Source organism: Entelurus aequoreus, linkage group LG02 (assembly GCF_033978785.1).
Source record: "Entelurus aequoreus isolate RoL-2023_Sb linkage group LG02, RoL_Eaeq_v1.1, whole genome shotgun sequence".
Lineage (NCBI taxonomy): Eukaryota > Metazoa > Chordata > Actinopteri > Syngnathiformes > Syngnathidae > Entelurus > Entelurus aequoreus.
The window spans coordinates 38,476,841-38,495,184 of record NC_084732.1 but is presented as its reverse complement, the minus strand read 5'-3'; the positions used below and the strand labels follow the sequence as shown (position 1 = coordinate 38,495,184).

The 18,344-nt window shown below is 36.4% G+C and overlaps 1 protein-coding gene across 1 annotated transcript in view; it reads right to left on the bottom strand.

Moving 5' to 3' along the window:
• Nucleotides 1–4,302: 4,302 nt before the first annotated feature.
• LOC133633672 (CUB and sushi domain-containing protein 1-like) overlaps nucleotides 4,303–18,344 on the bottom strand; it is a 1,183,208-nt gene continuing 1,169,166 nt past the window's right edge. The window contains exons 73-75 of the mRNA XM_062026293.1: nucleotides 17,184–17,310; nucleotides 15,327–15,389; nucleotides 4,303–10,431 (exon numbers count right to left, since the gene is read on the bottom strand). Coding sequence (XP_061882277.1) covers nucleotides 10,272–10,431; nucleotides 15,327–15,389; nucleotides 17,184–17,310 — 350 coding nt within the window. The 3' untranslated portion in view covers nucleotides 4,303–10,271. The remainder of the gene's footprint in view (nucleotides 10,432–15,326; nucleotides 15,390–17,183; nucleotides 17,311–18,344) is intronic.

Here is an 18,344-nt window from a genome sequence, read left to right as displayed (position 1 = left end):
ATGGTATATTAATATTATCATGAGCTGCTCTTTCACAGGAACACTGTCTTGAAAAGAACTGACAACAGCTCCATGTTTACGAAAACATTTAATATTATAACGTGCAAAAGTCTTGGCCCACACCTTCCTTTGTTTTTACACAATACAATACATTGAACGGTATGCATGTATAACATAGAATTAGTGAGCCCAAAATGATCATGGGTGTCAATATTAACGTAGTATTCGTCAAATTTGATTAAAAAAAGAATATGCTCACACTGTAGGCAGGAACATATCTGGGTCACTGTCAACAGTTTTTGATAGCAAAAATGACTCTCAGATGGTAAGCACTATAAATATATTGCATTCACATTTTTTCACTTAACACTTCATATTAAGGGCATACTAATAACTTATTTATATAAATCCGGATTAGCATGGCTTAAATTGCACCTAATAGTGACCGAATCTGGAAAATTACAAGTTGTTAATAACACTGTATTAATGAGTGTGTTTATACATCATTAGTAGCTACTTGTAAACAGTTTTATAAACCATTAAAAAGAGCACAGCCTTATTATAAACAAAAATATTAAAACAAAATTAAAACTTAATTCTGGTGAGGACCTGGATAAATATGCAGGCTCAAAATTAAATACATAAATACATATTTAAATAATTACTTAAAAGTGTCACAATGATTTATGATTTTTGGGGCGAGGGGGGCGGCATGGGGCTGGAGCCTATCCCAGATGCACTCGGGTGGAAGGCAATTCCTGGACCAGTCGCCACCTCTTCGCAGGGCCAACACAGACAGACAGACAGCCATTTACACTTAAATACATATGTTTTATAAAGTAAGTTGCTATTTTATTAAATGTAAAATAAATGTAATGATTTAACTAGTTATTTCAATGTTTCATTCATTGTTTGATCTTGGCTTTAATTTTTTTATTTAATTACTTAAATCTTTATTTAATGATTATTTAATTATTTTTACGAACCTGTGCCTTAGTGCAGCCACAGGTTGATAAATAAGTTAAATCAGTACACCATTAAATACTTAATTAAATTGTCAACAACTTCATTAAATCATGAAATAATTAATTAAATCATGAAATCAATAATTACATTATTACCAAATTAATACATATTGAAGTAATTACTAAACTATTAAAATAATTAAATACGAAAATTAAATGATGACATAATTAAATGTACTCTTGCAAATTTGACAACACATGTATCTATTTCTACTTTTTAATCCACTTTCAGCATGTTACATCACATCTTACACATTATTATAATTATACTATTTCATGATACATTTAAATTATTTTTCAAAGATGTATTTCTTAATTTGATTTGTATTATTTATTTAAATGTGTACCATTTGACCATCCATAGATACATGTGCATTTATTTTTTTACTGTTTTAACTACGATGGCAGATGTGTTCACCAACCAAAATGATGGGAAAAAAAACAAACAAGTAGCATAATAACGAAAACAGAAGGACAAAAATAGCAGTACAGCTTTGGTCTGTTCGCTACATAGTGACTTTCCAGTTATATACAGTCATTATGGCATCGCTAAAACATTTATAATTGTGACCCAAGACTTTTGCACAGCAGCGTAGTATAATTAACCTCATGTCCATTTCCATCACTGTAGTATTGTTGTCATTATTATTCACATGAAACAGAACAGTATCCAGTGTTCCTGTGCAGCATCGCTCATTCCAATCATTTTAGGTGGATTATAATAGCACTAAAAAAGTTGTATTTCTTTCCATAAACAAGATGTTGTTCCAACCCACATCGTTGATCATATGAAGTACAGCATATTTAATACTTTTTTGTCTTAAACAAACTCTTCATAAAAAATAGATTTCTGTACAAAAATGTATTTTCTGTTGCAACTTCAAGTTGAGCAGCACATCACAATGGAGACAAAAAGGAGAGTAATGGTGAGGATGATAATGATGGTGATGGTGATGGTGCTAGCGACGGTGATGATAGTGCCAGTGAGCACTGCTGACCTCCTTTTAAAAAAAAGATATATCTTTGTGGGGTTTGTTGAAACAATACTGTTATAAATCCACTTCACACGAACAAGAAATACATTATTTTAGTGTATGCAGTCCCCATCTGCACAAAGTGTGTATCAACAAAGTGAAGCACAAGTTCAACTGCCTGAGAAATGTCTTCAAATAAAGTATTGGAACAAAACAAAACCTACAACGCAACATAGTCTTATTGTGAATGCTCAGAAATGCAAAGAAAACAATTGACAATAGTTTTTTCCATCATAGCATATCACAATAATCTCCATCTTCCCTGTGCCCACTGGTGGTCTTATAGAGTGGAACCTGTGGAACGGTGATAACGTGTAAAGTCTATGCATATTTTGCTTTTTCCTTTGACTATTTGACAATTATTCTGAAAGGACCAGCCATAAGGTGCGTTATAAGACAAATAATCATGCGAGAACAGAAGAATAAGATTTCACACGGGAGGTTGAACACATGCATTAATTCAAAGGTGTCAAACTGGTTTTTATTGAAGCTCCCTTTGGAGGGCCACTTATAACAGTCAATAATATATGACTATAAGTAATTTACCTCATGATATTGTTACACAATTGCCTATGGATTTAATTATTATATATATTTTTAGGGCTGTCAAACGATTCAAAATGTTTAATCACCATTAATCACATTTTGTTCACAGTTAACTCAAGATTAATCACTATTAATAGCAGATGATATATTTTTTCTTTCTTTAATCATTTAAGAGTGTACCCTAGACAGATCATTTTCAAGTTTTAACACCATGAATTGACAATTAATTTACTTTAATGAAATGTGTTTTAAACATTATGCTTTTTAAACAGCTCAACACAAAAAGGACAAACAACATTTAATGACAATTTTAAAAAAAATGCCTGCTGTGTGTTGGTGTCTTGCCAGATGTTGTATTTTGTAGAAATACATCATTTGTATTCCTGCTTTAGGAGCACTTGCATTCAGAGAAGTAACATGTTTAGATACAAGTTTCATTCAGTAATAACACCAAATGTGGATTGTTACAATCATGCTGTGATTGTTAAAGATGTTAGGTAATGTAAAATGTGATATTTTTATCTGAATAAATGCTTCTGATATTGTGTACATTACATGTTGTACAAGTTAATGGTCTTCATATTGCTGCATGACAATGTTTTAACCTTCTCTATTTAATAATAAATAATTCAGCCTGTTAAAAATTATGTAATTGAGGGCTCAACCAGAACATGTTATAAACTAATGTACACAATATTTCAGCCCGCCAGCATTTATTTAGGTGCACTTAATAACATTAGAAAACATATTTGACAAAGCATGATCGTAATGTAAGGCATTTTATTTTGTTAATGTAGTTAAACCGGATGTATAGCGTAGCGCTATTATTTTGAAGACGGGAACGTGTTTGTTTTGAGAAAGTGTCTTGACATGTTTTGATGTCGGATCGACTGTTTGCAAGAAAAATGTCTCCTTTCGACTTCCTGTCGACCGCATTTCATTTCTGTTGAGCTTTTATGTCAACTTACTTATTAAATCAGTCACAGTAACAATCTAAATATTATGTTATCACTGCACCTTAACTGTAATCTAAACACGCCTCTAAAAGACGCGCACGGAAGGCATTTACTGCAGTGATGTTGTCTCTTCGCACGGCGAAACATACTTCTTTCTTGTCGAGAGAACAACTTGCCATGGCTTTGAACCTGATTTTCCAAAAGGTAAACAACTTTCCTTTGTCCATTTCTGCTAGCTTGTGGCTCATCAGTAGCAAGTGAACTGCAGCCAAGTTCTACGGCACGGCCCGAGGGTCAAAAAGGGCGCGTGTGCGTTAATCGGCCGTTAAAAAAAATGAATGCCGTTATTGAAATTGATAGTTAACGCGTTATTATCACGTTAACTTTGACAGTCTTAATATTTTTCTACTTAAAATGTAAAAATAACTGGCAGCTCAGTCGTCAGAGTTTAACTGTAAAATGTGGTGTGGTTATTTTTTATTATTATTTTTTATTTACAGCATTTTACTGTAAATGGAAAAAAACTGTTGCCAATTGTTTCTATGATAATTTTTACAATGTACAGTAAGGACAGGATTCATATGGCCCCATTCCTGGGTAGATCTTGTGTGAGAGGAAGAGGGGGAGTTAACTACCTCTTTTTGTTTATTATGTATATTTTCTGCTGGATCTACTCTCTATTTTATGCTGCTCTTTTTTTGCTGCAGGTGTTACATATACTGTAATATTGTACATGGTAATTGGGATTTTTTATATATTGTTTATATTATATAAAAATATAATAGTATATCAGTATATATTATATAATGTATACATCATATGTAAATATTATTATTTATATGTCATATTTTATATTGCTACGATGGTCCATTTTTAGTCTACTTTATACCTGCATTATCCTTTCCACACTTTGTAACTGAGCTACTGTGTGGAACAATTTCCCTTGTGGCTCAATAAAGTTTGTCTAAGTCTAAGTTTAATCATTTAGCAATTCAGTCTGCTGAAAATGATGGAAAGCGCCATTCTACATAGTGACGCTGTGTTCAAAGTTAGGATTGCCATAAAACACATTCTAAGCCATTTAACACTATACTGCCATCTAGCGGCTAAAGTGGATAGTGCACCCCTCAATTTGTCCCACCTCATGTGTCAGGTAAACTGTGACAAATGGGCCATGTTAATCCCCTTAGAACTGTACAATTTAATGGATAACTTGCTTTGAAATCAGAAGTCAACCAGAAAATACTTTATTTTATATGAACAAAAAATATTTGGGATGTATGATAATGTAATAGATGTCACATTATTTAATAATATTTAATTTGAAAAGTTGTGCAATTGTGAGTATTTCTTTCTGCCACAATGTCTGGAAACATTGAATAGATTTAGATAATGTACTTTATTGATGCATATTATATATTTCCAGGCTTTCACGGGCCATTGAATATGATGTGGCGGGCCAGGTGTGGCCCAAGGGCCTTGAGTTTGATGCCTATATTATAATGGAGTCAATAGGCTCCATCTGTTGGAAAATTACATTAACTAGATTGTCCTGCATGAGCAGAACATTTTATAAGAACGTGAGGAATTAAAATGAGCATATGCGGAAAAACAGATCAGCAATGGCCTTCTTTTACAGCCAAATACTTATCTTGTGTGTGCCCAATAACTAATATTGCAACTACTCCATCCGTCCATAGCGTTTACTACTTTTCCTGGTAAGGGTGACAACAACGGCTGGAGCCTATCCCAGCCATCTCTGCATTACGGTGAGCCGCACATTCAGTTGGAACAGCTCCCACAATGGCAGTACAATAATCAACAATGTGAACCACAACACCATCAATGGCTCTACAACAACTCTTCTTCTGCTTCCATTAGCCAAATTAGCAGCAGAAAATAAGAAGCTAGCCAAGTTAGTGAAAGGTAAACATTCCTCTCTTTCATTAAATTCCATTTTGTTTACTCGTTCTGCATGGCCGCTTTTTGCCTGTAATGACTTCTGATGTTGGCTGCAGGCTGGAGACCATATTACGGCACCAGCAACCTTTTGAGGACACACACACACACACACGCACACACATAGTGCGCTCACTGTGCATTTAGTTCAATTCTTGCCCAAATGTAACCTCTTGCAGTGCAACTCTAATAACTGCATGGCAGGATAAACAGGACTATAATAAACAGTGTCAATTTTGGTGTTCGGGCACACTTAGAGATCAGTGGCGTGCCATTAGCAGTTAAAATTAGACCTTTTAGTGCGGGACCCTCACAGCCTTCTAATCTCAGGTCCTATTATGCCCTCTTGGCTCATTGGGAAATCTAAAATGATATAATTAGATCAATTTAATGGGTGCACATGCACACCAGCATAAACCAAACAACACACTAAAATATTTTGTGACAAGCTGTTCTTTAGTTCTTGTTCTTGAACTGCTACACCACATACACTACAAGTCTTTTTAATCAACTTTCCTACGTTAGGGAAATTTACAGGAGGGGAAGGGATTCATATGGATCTCGCGTGAGAGGAAGAGGGGGGCTTAATCATTTTGCAACGCAGTCTGCTGAAAATGATGGAAAGCACCACGCTGCATACCAACTGACGCTGTGGTCAAATTTGGAATTGCTACACAACACATTTCGTGAGTTAGGTAAACCGCGAACAGTCAGACAATATGCTTTCTGTTCATTTGCAATTATTAAAATTAATACTCATTTATTCAAACATTTCAGGGTAAATTAACAGTTGTTCAATGTTTTTTTATTTAATTTGATCTTTTTTTAAAAATGGTTTCGAGCAAATGCATATCTTGTTTGTGTGAACTGGATTTTGTAATGTATTGTTTGCAAGCTCATGACAGAGGTCTGAAGGTGAACTATTTAAACAGCAACTATAGAGATGAAGACATGGTAAACAGTGGAACCTATAAAGTCAAGATTTTGGGGAAAAATATGATTCTAAAGTTACTCAAAGAAACCACAAGACTTGGGGTGCAGCAGTTTGAGAAAAAATAAATAAATAAAAATGCAATCTTGCTAAGATAACTTCAACTACATTTAAAGGCAACATAGAATTACATTTTATTTCTGTGAGAGATATACTAAACATAAAGACAGAAGTGAAGACGCACAAAATACTGCAAGGAAAACTGCACTTTTTTAATAATTTTTTTTTGGCAAGAACACACGTCTTTCCATTTTCTGTGCATTTACAAAAATAAAAACTGCTTGTAAGAGGCGGCTCACCGGTTCATATACATGCTGCAAATATGTATGTAATTTACCAACAAGCTCTTTACAATGTAATATTTACAATATTTTGGTCATTTTAAGCATCACTAACTTTTTTCCTCGGTCCATTGATTTCAGAAAGCCCATAGCAGTACTACTTACTACTTCCGTCAACCACAAGAGCAAAGAGAGCACTTCCTATGTTTGCTACCACTAATGGCAGACTTCATGAGAGCCTTGGAGCATTATCATGTAGCACTTTTGCCAAACGTTTCAAATAAGAAAATAAGAATAAAACAGTGACTTAAAATTTCCAATCTTTTTATTTTTATTTTCCTTTTTCTTTTCTTCCTTACAATTTCCACTCTCACTGGGATGTCGACTGATGGCTGTATCTTTCAGCACATGTGCTCTCCTTACAGTGGCGAATTTAGAGGAATCCTCACTCCTCAAATTAAAATAAATACTTCCTAGCGATGTTGCGATGGTCTTATGGTGTGGGACTCCCCCTTTCCTGCATTGGTGTTGCAGTTTTCCACTATTTAGTATGTACAGAAAAGGGAAAGACAAATGTTCTTGTTTCACTTAGAGATTGTGGACAATGAGCAATTAATAACAACAAAAAATCAGTTTTCCTTTAATGTAAAGCAGCGACCCAAATTGTTAATGAACACACCGAATGAAATATTTTGAGAACACATTTCTTAATCATTTTGACAATTCTCGTTTACTGCAAATAAACACTTGAATTTAGTATCCCATACAATTTGCAGTTCAATATTGTAAACTACTGGTTCACACCCAATTAAAAAAATGAACTGTAAAACCTTCCACCGCCTTTATTTTGTCTTGCTGTCTTAATTGAGCACCTGGAATCGAATCACTTTTAATCGGTGAATGGTTTTAATCGGTTATCATCAGTCACTTGAAAGAGCTGTTAAAAAGACTCGACTCGTTCGTGAAAATTACTTATTTAACCGTGAAGACCAACTGAAGAGATATGATGTCGCCTCAAACAGATCAGTAATTATAATACAATTATTTCATATACAGTGGGGAAGGGATTCATATGGCCCCAGTCCGTGGGGTGGGGGTAATTTTGCAATGCAGTCTGCTGAAAATTATGGAAAGTGCCACTCTACATAGCAGGTCAATGTTGGGATTGCCACAAAACATTTTAAGATATGCAACAGTCTACTATCTGGCGGTTAAAGTAGATAGTGACACCCCCCCCCCCCCCATGTGTCATGTTTCATGTGTCAGGTAAACAGTAATGAATTATGAATCCTCTTCCTACTGTAAGCAGCATTCCAATTATAGATTGTGTTAAACATTAGAGGTTCCACTGTTTTCAGGTGGGTTTTCCTAGCATAAAATAGGAAGTGACTCTTCAGAGAGCCAATTATATTCATGACTCACTCATGCCAGGTAAATAATTGAAAATCAAAACAATTATTTCTTGCAGCCAGTTTGGAAAACTCAGCTTTTTAATCTTATCTTGCCTCAAATTGATCGGGATGGCACAAAAAGCAGTAAAGAGGTAATTGTACTATTTAGTGATGAAAGGGTGTGCTCTTTAAAAGGGTGTGTTGGGTGGACAAAGTGAATTTAAAGATGTGAAATGGGTGACGCATGAGAGTGGTTGGGGACATTAAAAATGCATCTTTTGAAAGACGATGTTTCTGAAAACTTCTACTGTCTACTACTGCGTGGAATTCATGAGTTCACACTGAGATATACTATGTCATCTTAATGTGAAGCATCACACTGTGTGCTGTCTAGGAGACTTTAGTAGCAGGGTTCAGTATGAGCTTCCAGATCATTAACAACAACGGCGCCAATATGACACACAAGAAGGCCGGAGGTCCACAGGTAAACTCATCACAACGTTCTGGGTGGCGTAGAGCGTTGTCACGGCAACAAAACAAACAGGGATGTTAAATATAAATGTGTATATACAAACACTCTGTAACCCTGTATTAGCCATCATTTAGTCAACGTTTTTTTTTTTTTTTTAAGATAGAAGCTTTGAATAAAATGTTCTTAATTTGAAGGACTTTTTTTCCAAACCCGTTTCTTACCCCCAAAATTATTTTTTTTCACACCCCAGTCAGAAAAACACACTAAGTGCAAAATTTGTGCGGTTTAAGAGTCTGTATAAAGTTTATACTTGGGCAGTCCCAGCAGCAGCGGATTGGGAAGTCCCATTGGGCCACTGGGTTTTGAACATAAGTTCATCAATATCTTCACTGAAGAAAAATGCCAGAAGAGACAATTTGCCTCTGTTTCCATAGCAACCTGGCCTTGTCTCTCATTCCCAGTTCACAAACAGAGAAGCTCCTCCGTCCATTTGTCTAAAGTCAACCTTGTGGCTGGATGATACATATATCACCTGGCTGATATCCTCTTCTTCCACCCGACATGTAGACGTTTCCATCCTGGGTGGACAATTCTGACAGCTTATTGCCTCCAGGTGTCCTCTAGTTCAACCAACAAGCACGGAATTCTGGCGAGTCCAAGTATGGACTGTTTGATAGTGTTTGACAGGTCTTTGGAAACCTCACAATTGTGTGCAGCATCTCAGTAACGTGGATTTCTGCTTGAGCATAGTCTGACTGCTGCTAGAGCAGAATTTGTTGTCTTGGGACTTTTTTTTAGGTGTTTAGTCGTTAAGCTGTTTTTTCATAGGAGCTGCAGGAGGGCTGGTTTACAGGTCCAGGATCATGGGAGTGAGTGAAGAATATCCAACTTGACTTTTGGCCTAAGGCGGACTACACCTTGGACTGGGCAATTTCAATGTATTAAGCGGGACAAGCTATGTTAAACACGACAATATGGAACATTGATGGCTTCGCCTCATTTGTTGCCAGATACTGCAGCAATGCATAGGCTTGTGATTGTCTCCTTTTAACAAATGGAAACCTCCCAATTGTCTACTCCAAGGACCAAGTCATCTCTAGATTTAGTCGATTTAGGTTTCAATGTACTTAAGTACAAAAAAGGTTACGTAAGTTACGGTTAAATCCAACTTTAGTCCTGTATAACTGATCCTTGTGCCTAGTGATGGAGCCAGCAAGCCTTGTATTACTACTGTACTTATATGGTAATCGGATTGGGGGAAAGGTATCAAAAGGCCATTGGTGCAGTTTATACCTTTCTATGTTGGAAGTTAGGAAACCTCTGCCTGTGTTTCCTTCACATCTAGACCCCCCTGACAAATTAACTAACTTTTCAATGACATCACTGTCTGCTCCCACTATTGCCTGTCGGATGGAGGGAGAGACTGTGGATCCTCATGTTGGGAGGGAGCAGAGGCACATTACTATGCAGTGTATGCTGACCAGCATGCCACCACACAGACTGCTCCGGTGTCATTCATGAGTTTGTTTGTTTGTCCTGTTGGTTTAAACCACAACGCAGATAGCCATGTCAAACTGCACAACTGCCTTTTTTAAGGTAGCAGTAGGTGTGATGGACTATACCACAGTGCATACTGTGTTGAGTGTGGTGTCGAATCGCACGGCCTTAGCCTCGGTGGGCTTCATGTTAGTGTCGTACATCGGGTTTTCGAATGATGCTTGGCCATTGGTGTTTTCATGGCCCACGTAGCCATTGAACTGGACCTTGGGACGGGTTCTGAAATTGACAAACATGGGGTTATTGCGCATATTATTTATTTTCACAAAAGTGAATACACCTCTCACATCTTAGCAACAATGTTTATTATAGTACATATTCTCATAGGACATCCATTCATTTTCTACTGCGTGCCCCCTCTCGGGGTAGCAGGGGGGCTGGAGCCTATCCCAGCTGCACTAGGACAGTAGGCAGGGTACACCCTAAACAAGTCGTCACCTCACGGCAGAGCCAACACAGATACAACATTCACTCACATTCACACATTAGAATAATTTCAATACTATTTAAATGAAACATGGATATACTTAGAGCACAGCCTGTGTAACAGGACATATTTATCATCATTGTTTTGGTAGAGTCATGGTCTTGGGCTGCATGAGTACTAGCAGCTAGACAGCAACGAAGAGCTCTGGTTCATTGAAGGGGACATGAATTCATGAATGTTTTTTTCTCCTTTTATTATTGTAATATATTAAAGGGCATAATCCAGTTAGAACTGGAGGTATCCATACCAAATACGGTGGAACCTCTAATGTCAGATACCTCTGAAATGTTGGAATTCAGAATTTGACCAACATAAAAGGCAGTAGTAAGCCTCTGGTGGCAGAAAACTTCAGCGATTGAAAGTCGGTACTCAGGTGTACCAGTTTTCAGTACTGTTCTGTGTGTTCATGTGTTAATCAATCAATCAATCAATGTTTATTTATATAGCCCTAAATCACAAGTGTCTCAAAGGGCTGTTAATAAACGTTTAATACCTATAATCATTTTTAAAATTTAACATTCAACAGTGAGCTGATAACTGTGCTGGCCAGTAGTTATATGTAGTTAAAAAAAAAAAAAAATGTTGCTGTCTTCTACTTTGAAGTCTCATTTACAAGTATTGTAGACTTTGCATGCAGTTGCAATTCCAAGACAATATATGTATTACACACTTGCTGTTTTATTTAACGTGCATCTTAGTTGTAGTTTTCATTACAATTAGGAGGCGTTAGAATTGCCATGTAAAATCACTAATGTTAATCAGTAGCATCTATATGGCAAAGCCAATGAGCATCGAGCTAGTGCATTTTTGAAAAGTGGACCTTTACTTTACGTTTGAGCGTCTTATATTAGGGCGTAACGTCAAGGGCAAAAAAGGTATCAAAATATTGTACCGCTTAATTAAACATGAATCAATACCTGCTAGTACTGGGTTTTTGTTTTATTTTTCATCTATACATAGTGCAAGCGTTAGTGTGCAATATCTATTACATATTAATCATTTGTAGTTTTTCATTATGTTTTACTTTTGTTACTGTATGTAAAAATCTACACCGCAATCACATAAGCTCCCCATTGTGGGAAATATGAAAGTCTATCCTATTTTAAAGTTTCCAATTCAGAGCTCACTCAACTTTAGTAAATAAGGACACTTGTAATATCCATCCATCCATTTTCTACCGTTTGTCCCATATATTTAAAATAATCTTAAAAATTACAGTAGCTGCAGCAGTATCGTTTGTTTACATTATCCATCCATCTGTCCATTTCCAACCGCTTGTCCCTTTCGGGGTTGCGGTGGGGCTGAAGCCTATTCCCACTGCACTTGGACGGAAGGCGGGATACACCCTGGACAAGTCGCTACCTCATAGCAGGGCCAACATAGAATGAAAACATTCACATTCACATTCACACACTAGGGCCAATTTAGGGTTGCCTATTAACCTATCCCCATTGCATGTCTTTGGAAGGCTGAAATGGAATTATAAAATGTGATTTTGTTCAATCTTAGAGGTTCCACTGCGTATGTGAAGTCAATGTGCAATGGCATTTTGACAGGAACTGACCAAGCGTATAAAGGGACTGGGAAAAAATTCCAGTTGAGCCAATTAGTAAATGCTAAAATCTTACCTTTTTACCTTTGGCGGATAGTCATTTTGAAGACTTTAACTCAACAAACCCTCTCATACTGTATAGTATATTGGTGGTATACAGTAAGTGATGGTTGACATTTGACTGCAAAAGTACCAGTACCAAGAGAATTCAAGGATGCATAGAATTTATTAGATATTTTATTAAAAGTTATGTATCATGGTGGAGAGCCTGATGGGGAGGAGGTGTCATGTTAAAGTCTACAAACTTCTTGCCTCAGTGGTTTATAGCTGCCAAGTACCCATCTGCTCGTCATGTGTGAACATGCATGACTGTTTCTATAATCCTCAAATAGTTTGACTTCTAACAAATCATTAAAATCATGTCATTATGGAAGGAGGACTGCAAGAAACAAAGTGAAAGTATGTGGACAGACAACTGACTATTGTCTTTGTTGTCGATTATGGATAATCACGACCTATGATCCTTCACTAATAACTAATAACTTTCCTACAGCTCTGTGGAACTATGGTATTCTGTGGCTCAATTTTGACTGTGACCTCATTAAGTGGGTGTATACTCTATATGTGCGCACACACTGTTAAAATCCAACCCCAGTGAGCAACAATGCTTACCTTATGGCCTAAACTGATTACTGTACACAAGCACACAACAAAGACTCCCCTGCATGGCAGTAGTTCAAGTCACTGCATTAGCTTCTGTTTGTGGCTCAGTGTGCAATACTTTAATTTTATTGCCAGGATGAAAAACCGCACATGTAATTGCTTTGACAGTATTATAGGGTCTGCACAGACATATAGGCCAAAGCAGGACAAACTGCAGCAGACAGACTCTCACTCTTGGCTTTCATTAAAAACACTTTGCAGTAAAATGCAAAGATAAAACACTGTACTGTTATACCAGGATATTGTTTCTCTTGGTTTGGCTTTATGAGAGATTGTCTTTGCATGCAAACAGGCATGAAGCGGCAAGCTGTGGAGACACAAGGCCATAGGCACTTGTGAGGCAGCTGGGTTCATGAGAATACTTGCATGTAATCTCGCAATTACCAATTTGCCAAGCTTCAATCTGATGCAATCATAGGACAAGGACCAAAAATCAGCATTTCAATTGAAAATGCCCACTGAATGACTATAAGGTCCATTGGAGTAAATTGTGTCCTATAGTTTTACTGTTTTTACTGTATTCCATACTCAAATTATGGCAGTGGACCAAAGCAAAAAAGTGTAATGGTTCTCCATTGTTTTATCAATAATTAATTCACCCCTCTGACAATAAGAACACAAAAAGACTACAATTCAATGATTAGACGTCCTTCCGAGAAAGCAAAATAAAAACATGTCAAGCTAACCAAAACTGCACTAGATACAGTACAGGAGGGAATACTGTATTTCTCTGTACTATTTATTAGGGATGCAACAGTAAGAAAATGTCATGGTACGATTTTATCACAGTATTAAGGCCACGGTACTATATTATTGCGGTATGTGTCCAAAAAAATAAAAAATACAAAAATGTCATTGTGTGTAAAATGAAGTGGCAGGAATGTTCAGGATAAACAAACTTACTGTAATTGAATATATATATATATATATATATATATATATATATATATATATATATATATATATATATATATGTATATATATATATATATATATATATATATATATATATATATATATATATATATATATATATATATACATATATATATATATATATATATATATATATATATATATATATATATATATATATATACATATATATATATATACTGTATATATGTATACACTACCGTTCAAAAGTTTGGGGTCACATTGAAATGTCCTTATTTTTTAAGGAAAAGCACTGTACTTTTCAATGAAGATAATTTTAAACTAGTCTTAACTTTAAAGAAATACACTCTATACATTGCTAATGTGGTAAATGACTATTCTAGCTGCAAATATCTGGTTTTTGGTGCAATATCTACATAGGTGTATAGAGGCCCATTTCCAGCAACTATCACTCCAGTGTTCTAATGGTACAATGTGTTTGCTCATTGGCTCAGAAGGCTAATTGATGATTAGAAAACCCTTGTGCAATCATGTTCACACATCTGAAAACAGTTTAGCTCATTACAGAAGCTACAAAACTGACCTTCCTTTGAGCAGATTGAGTTTCTGGAGCATCACATTTGTGGGGTCAATTAAACGCTCAGAATGGCCAGAATAAGAGAACTTTCATCTGAAACTCGACAGTCTATTCTTGTTCTTAGAAATGAAGGCTAAAAAAAAAATTAAAAAAATACACTCATCAAATTTTTGTTAGATATTGTCACACGTCACAGAATTATTGTAAAGATTTTGAAACCGCAATACCACAGTATTTACAATACCATTACATCTCTACTAATTATCTAGTAATATTACAGTACTAATGCCGTAAGCGTTGTTGACACTCAGGAAGCCAGTAAGTATCAAAACTACCAGTGCAGCTGTTTGTAGTCCAGCAATTGACTCTTTTAAAATAACTTATGGATACAAATCTAAGTTTAGTAACTGCCGAAGCCAAATGCTGTTGCTAATTGGACCCTACATGTGAAAATAAAATGTCTGAGTGTTGCTTAGACTGCCATAAAAATAGCATAACAAGACTCTTGAATTGACTTTAACGAGGCTTCTTGATAGACAGAGAGATGACAATGAAGTCAAATACAAAATACAATTCACGATAGCCTCAAATGATAGCCGTTTAGATACAGTAGGGCTGCACATCTTTGGTAGAATCAGATCTTTTTTTTTCTTTTTTTCACCTTTAGTAGGTTTTAAGCTTTACCTTTGCCTTTACCTTTGTTAGTTTGATTCTCTTTCAACTCAGCTATTTCCCTTCATCGTGCAGCCGTACTTTCAAGCATGAAAAAAATTGTTGCAAACTGCAAGCAAGCAATGGCAACACTGACGGAAGATGTGGCGGCGGGCGGCGGTCTGGTTGCCGCTGGAAACCAGGTGAATGACAGGCGTCAGTCTTACCTGCCGCCAGGCCCCCAGGTATCTTTTGGTCGTTCATTGTCATCTGTGTCAGCAGACAATGTCCTGCACACAACCATCAGCTTTAACATAATGTACACTTCCACACACTCTCTTAACGCAGTAATGTCATAGTATAGTCAGTGGTTTGTTGACGGTCGTACACCTTGCTAAAGGGGGGCTTGGATCATTTTAATCTTTTCTGACTTATAAATGTTGTTAAAATGTTGAATAATATCACTGACGTGATAAAAATAGCTTTTCTTATGCAGCACTGTATTGATCGGATCATGGGCAGGTGTACCTCAGGTTGTGACCGGCAAAGCTATAAATTGTTTATAAAGATAATTTTTGACTTTGTCTGGAGAAAACAAACATTTAAACTATTGTCCATTGTCCTATAAAAGCATGTACTTCTGCTTTGAACCACACCTCCGCCATTCACTTTGTTTTGAAGACCAGTAAAAACTGGGACAGGGACAAGAAACAATAGTCATCAATTTGTCTTAGTGACCAAGTCCATGTTGGTGAGTGCCAATATTTTTTGCCGCCCTAGGCAGAATTTTATTTGGAACCCCTCCATTACAAAATGTTTTCACTGATTTGTATTTATGTGAAACATTTTTTATACTTTTTAGATCTAACTTGAATTAAATTTGATGCATGTGTTTTCCTAGAATGTATTTGTTGGAAACAAATTGTTCAATGGTTTATTTTTTTGGTGCAAAACATATTGACACATCATTATTTTGTTGACACTTTATCTTTGGTTAAATTTTTAGTATAGCTGCACTATTATTATATATACATTATTGCTCCAAGTACCTTTTATTTGAAGTGAATTGGAAAAAAAAAATCTAACATCAACCCTTCCTAAAACAACTCCAACCTGAATTTGAACCCTGTATCTCTGCCTTATAAATAAGGATGCATGTTGTGCGCCACGGGAGCCAGTATAACCTAAGGGAAATTTGCCATATTCGTGTGCTGGAACAAGGTAGAAATAGGTTTGTGGTAAAATGTCATAGGAAGTGCCCTGTCATTCATCAATTGAGATTTTACATGCGCTTCTTCACGCAAAATGATGCTCCCCACAGAAGGCGGGGCCCGACGCACTACGTGTGTTGTGCTGGGGCATCCCTGAATGCAAAATTCTCAAAATTGTTTAACTATGAATTATGCTTGTTTTAATGTTCCTTGAAGTGTGTTTTGTATACTGTTATAGATTGCTTAAAATCACTTTTTTTAACTGTTCCTAAAAAAAAGAAGAAACGATTACACACATTTGCCTTTAAATAGCAGTGGGATACATTATTCTGTTTTTTGCTTTTAGATACGAATCAATCAACATTTGTTCATAATTTTTTTTAACAAAATACCTTAAATTAATGTGTGTGATATATTTTGATTTCCTTCTTTTCATGAATTACTTTTGCATCCACTGCATATGGAGAGAGAGCCGTTATATCCCCTCGCTCTACAGTATCTCTCCGCAGCATGAACAAAGATGTAGACATGCAATAATTAATTACCAGTCTGAGGAGAACGGCAAGCAGACGTGTGTTGAAATAAGGCAGAAAATAAGATAGTTTCCTGCAGCACATACAATTACTTATGGAATTAGACAAAACAATTTAGGGACTAGGAGTGCACTGAGGAGACATGTATTAGTCATTGTAACAATGATGCATTTCAAATGTTTACCTTTACCATGCCATTATTGCCTTACACTGGTAAAATTTGAGACGTTAACTTTATATTTGTATTGCTTTATAATGATTGATTCAGTGTTGGATTAAATAAGAACACAATTTGAAGATGCAGCGTTCCATTCTCAGCTGTCATGCATCCGTGGCCTACCTGTGCTTATAGAGGTAGAAGGCGAATCCAGACAGGATGAGGGCGAAGAAAGGAACCAAGATGGCTGCTGCGACCGAGCTGCTGTTTGTATAGGGATTGGATGTGTCTATCGCCGTGGCTACGGGGCCTGACATCACAGACAGAAATAAACTCAAACAGAGCTCAACACTTTTATGAGAATACTTTTTTGCAAATACAGACAAGCAAACTTATGATTCGTATCTTATAGGGTTGTACGGTATACCGGTACTAGTATAGTACCGCGATAGTAATGAATCATATTCGGTAGTATACCGCCTCTAAAAAGTACCGGTCCCCACGCCCCCTCTTGCACCCGGGCATGACGGCGCATTGTCGTCACGTCGTGACATTGCTGGTTTTACGAGAGGAGGAGCATGTTCGGCAACGCACAATCACGGAGTACTTACAAGCAGACACAGTTTGTAGACAGAAAAGGGAGAATGGACGCATTTTGGCTTAAAAACTGCCGATAAAGGTAAAGCTATAACACTGTAACGCCCTCAGAAAGAGGTGCTTTAAGAAATGGCTAGCTAGCTAGCGGCTAACATCCAGCTGCAGTCTGCAGTGTTTTAACCACTTCTAAATCACTAATCCTCACCTCCATGTAAGTTTCTTACAAGTATCATCCCTGGAGGACGAGGAATAGCTAAACATGCTTCACCACATACCGTACCTCACCGGCGTCACAATGTAAACTAACGCCATGGGTGGATCTACACCTGACATCCACTGTAATGATACCAAGTACAGGAGCGTATCTAGTTGATACTACTATGATTACATCAATATTTTTTTAGCATCACAAAATCGTTTTTTTAATTTTTTAAATTTATATTATACCGGTACTTATAAACTCAGGAAATACGCCCCTGGACACATGAGGACTTAAATTATGACCATTGTATGATACTGTAACTATTTGGTATCGGATCAATACCCAAATTTGTGGTCACATCCAAAACTAATGTAAAGCATCCTAACAACAGAAGAATAAGTGATTGTTACATTTTAACAGAAGTGTAGATAGAACATGTTAAAAGAGAAAGCAAGCAGATATCAACAGTAAATGAACAAGTAGATTACTAATTAATTTTCTACCACTTGTCCCTCATAATTTAAACAAAATGTTACTGCATATGT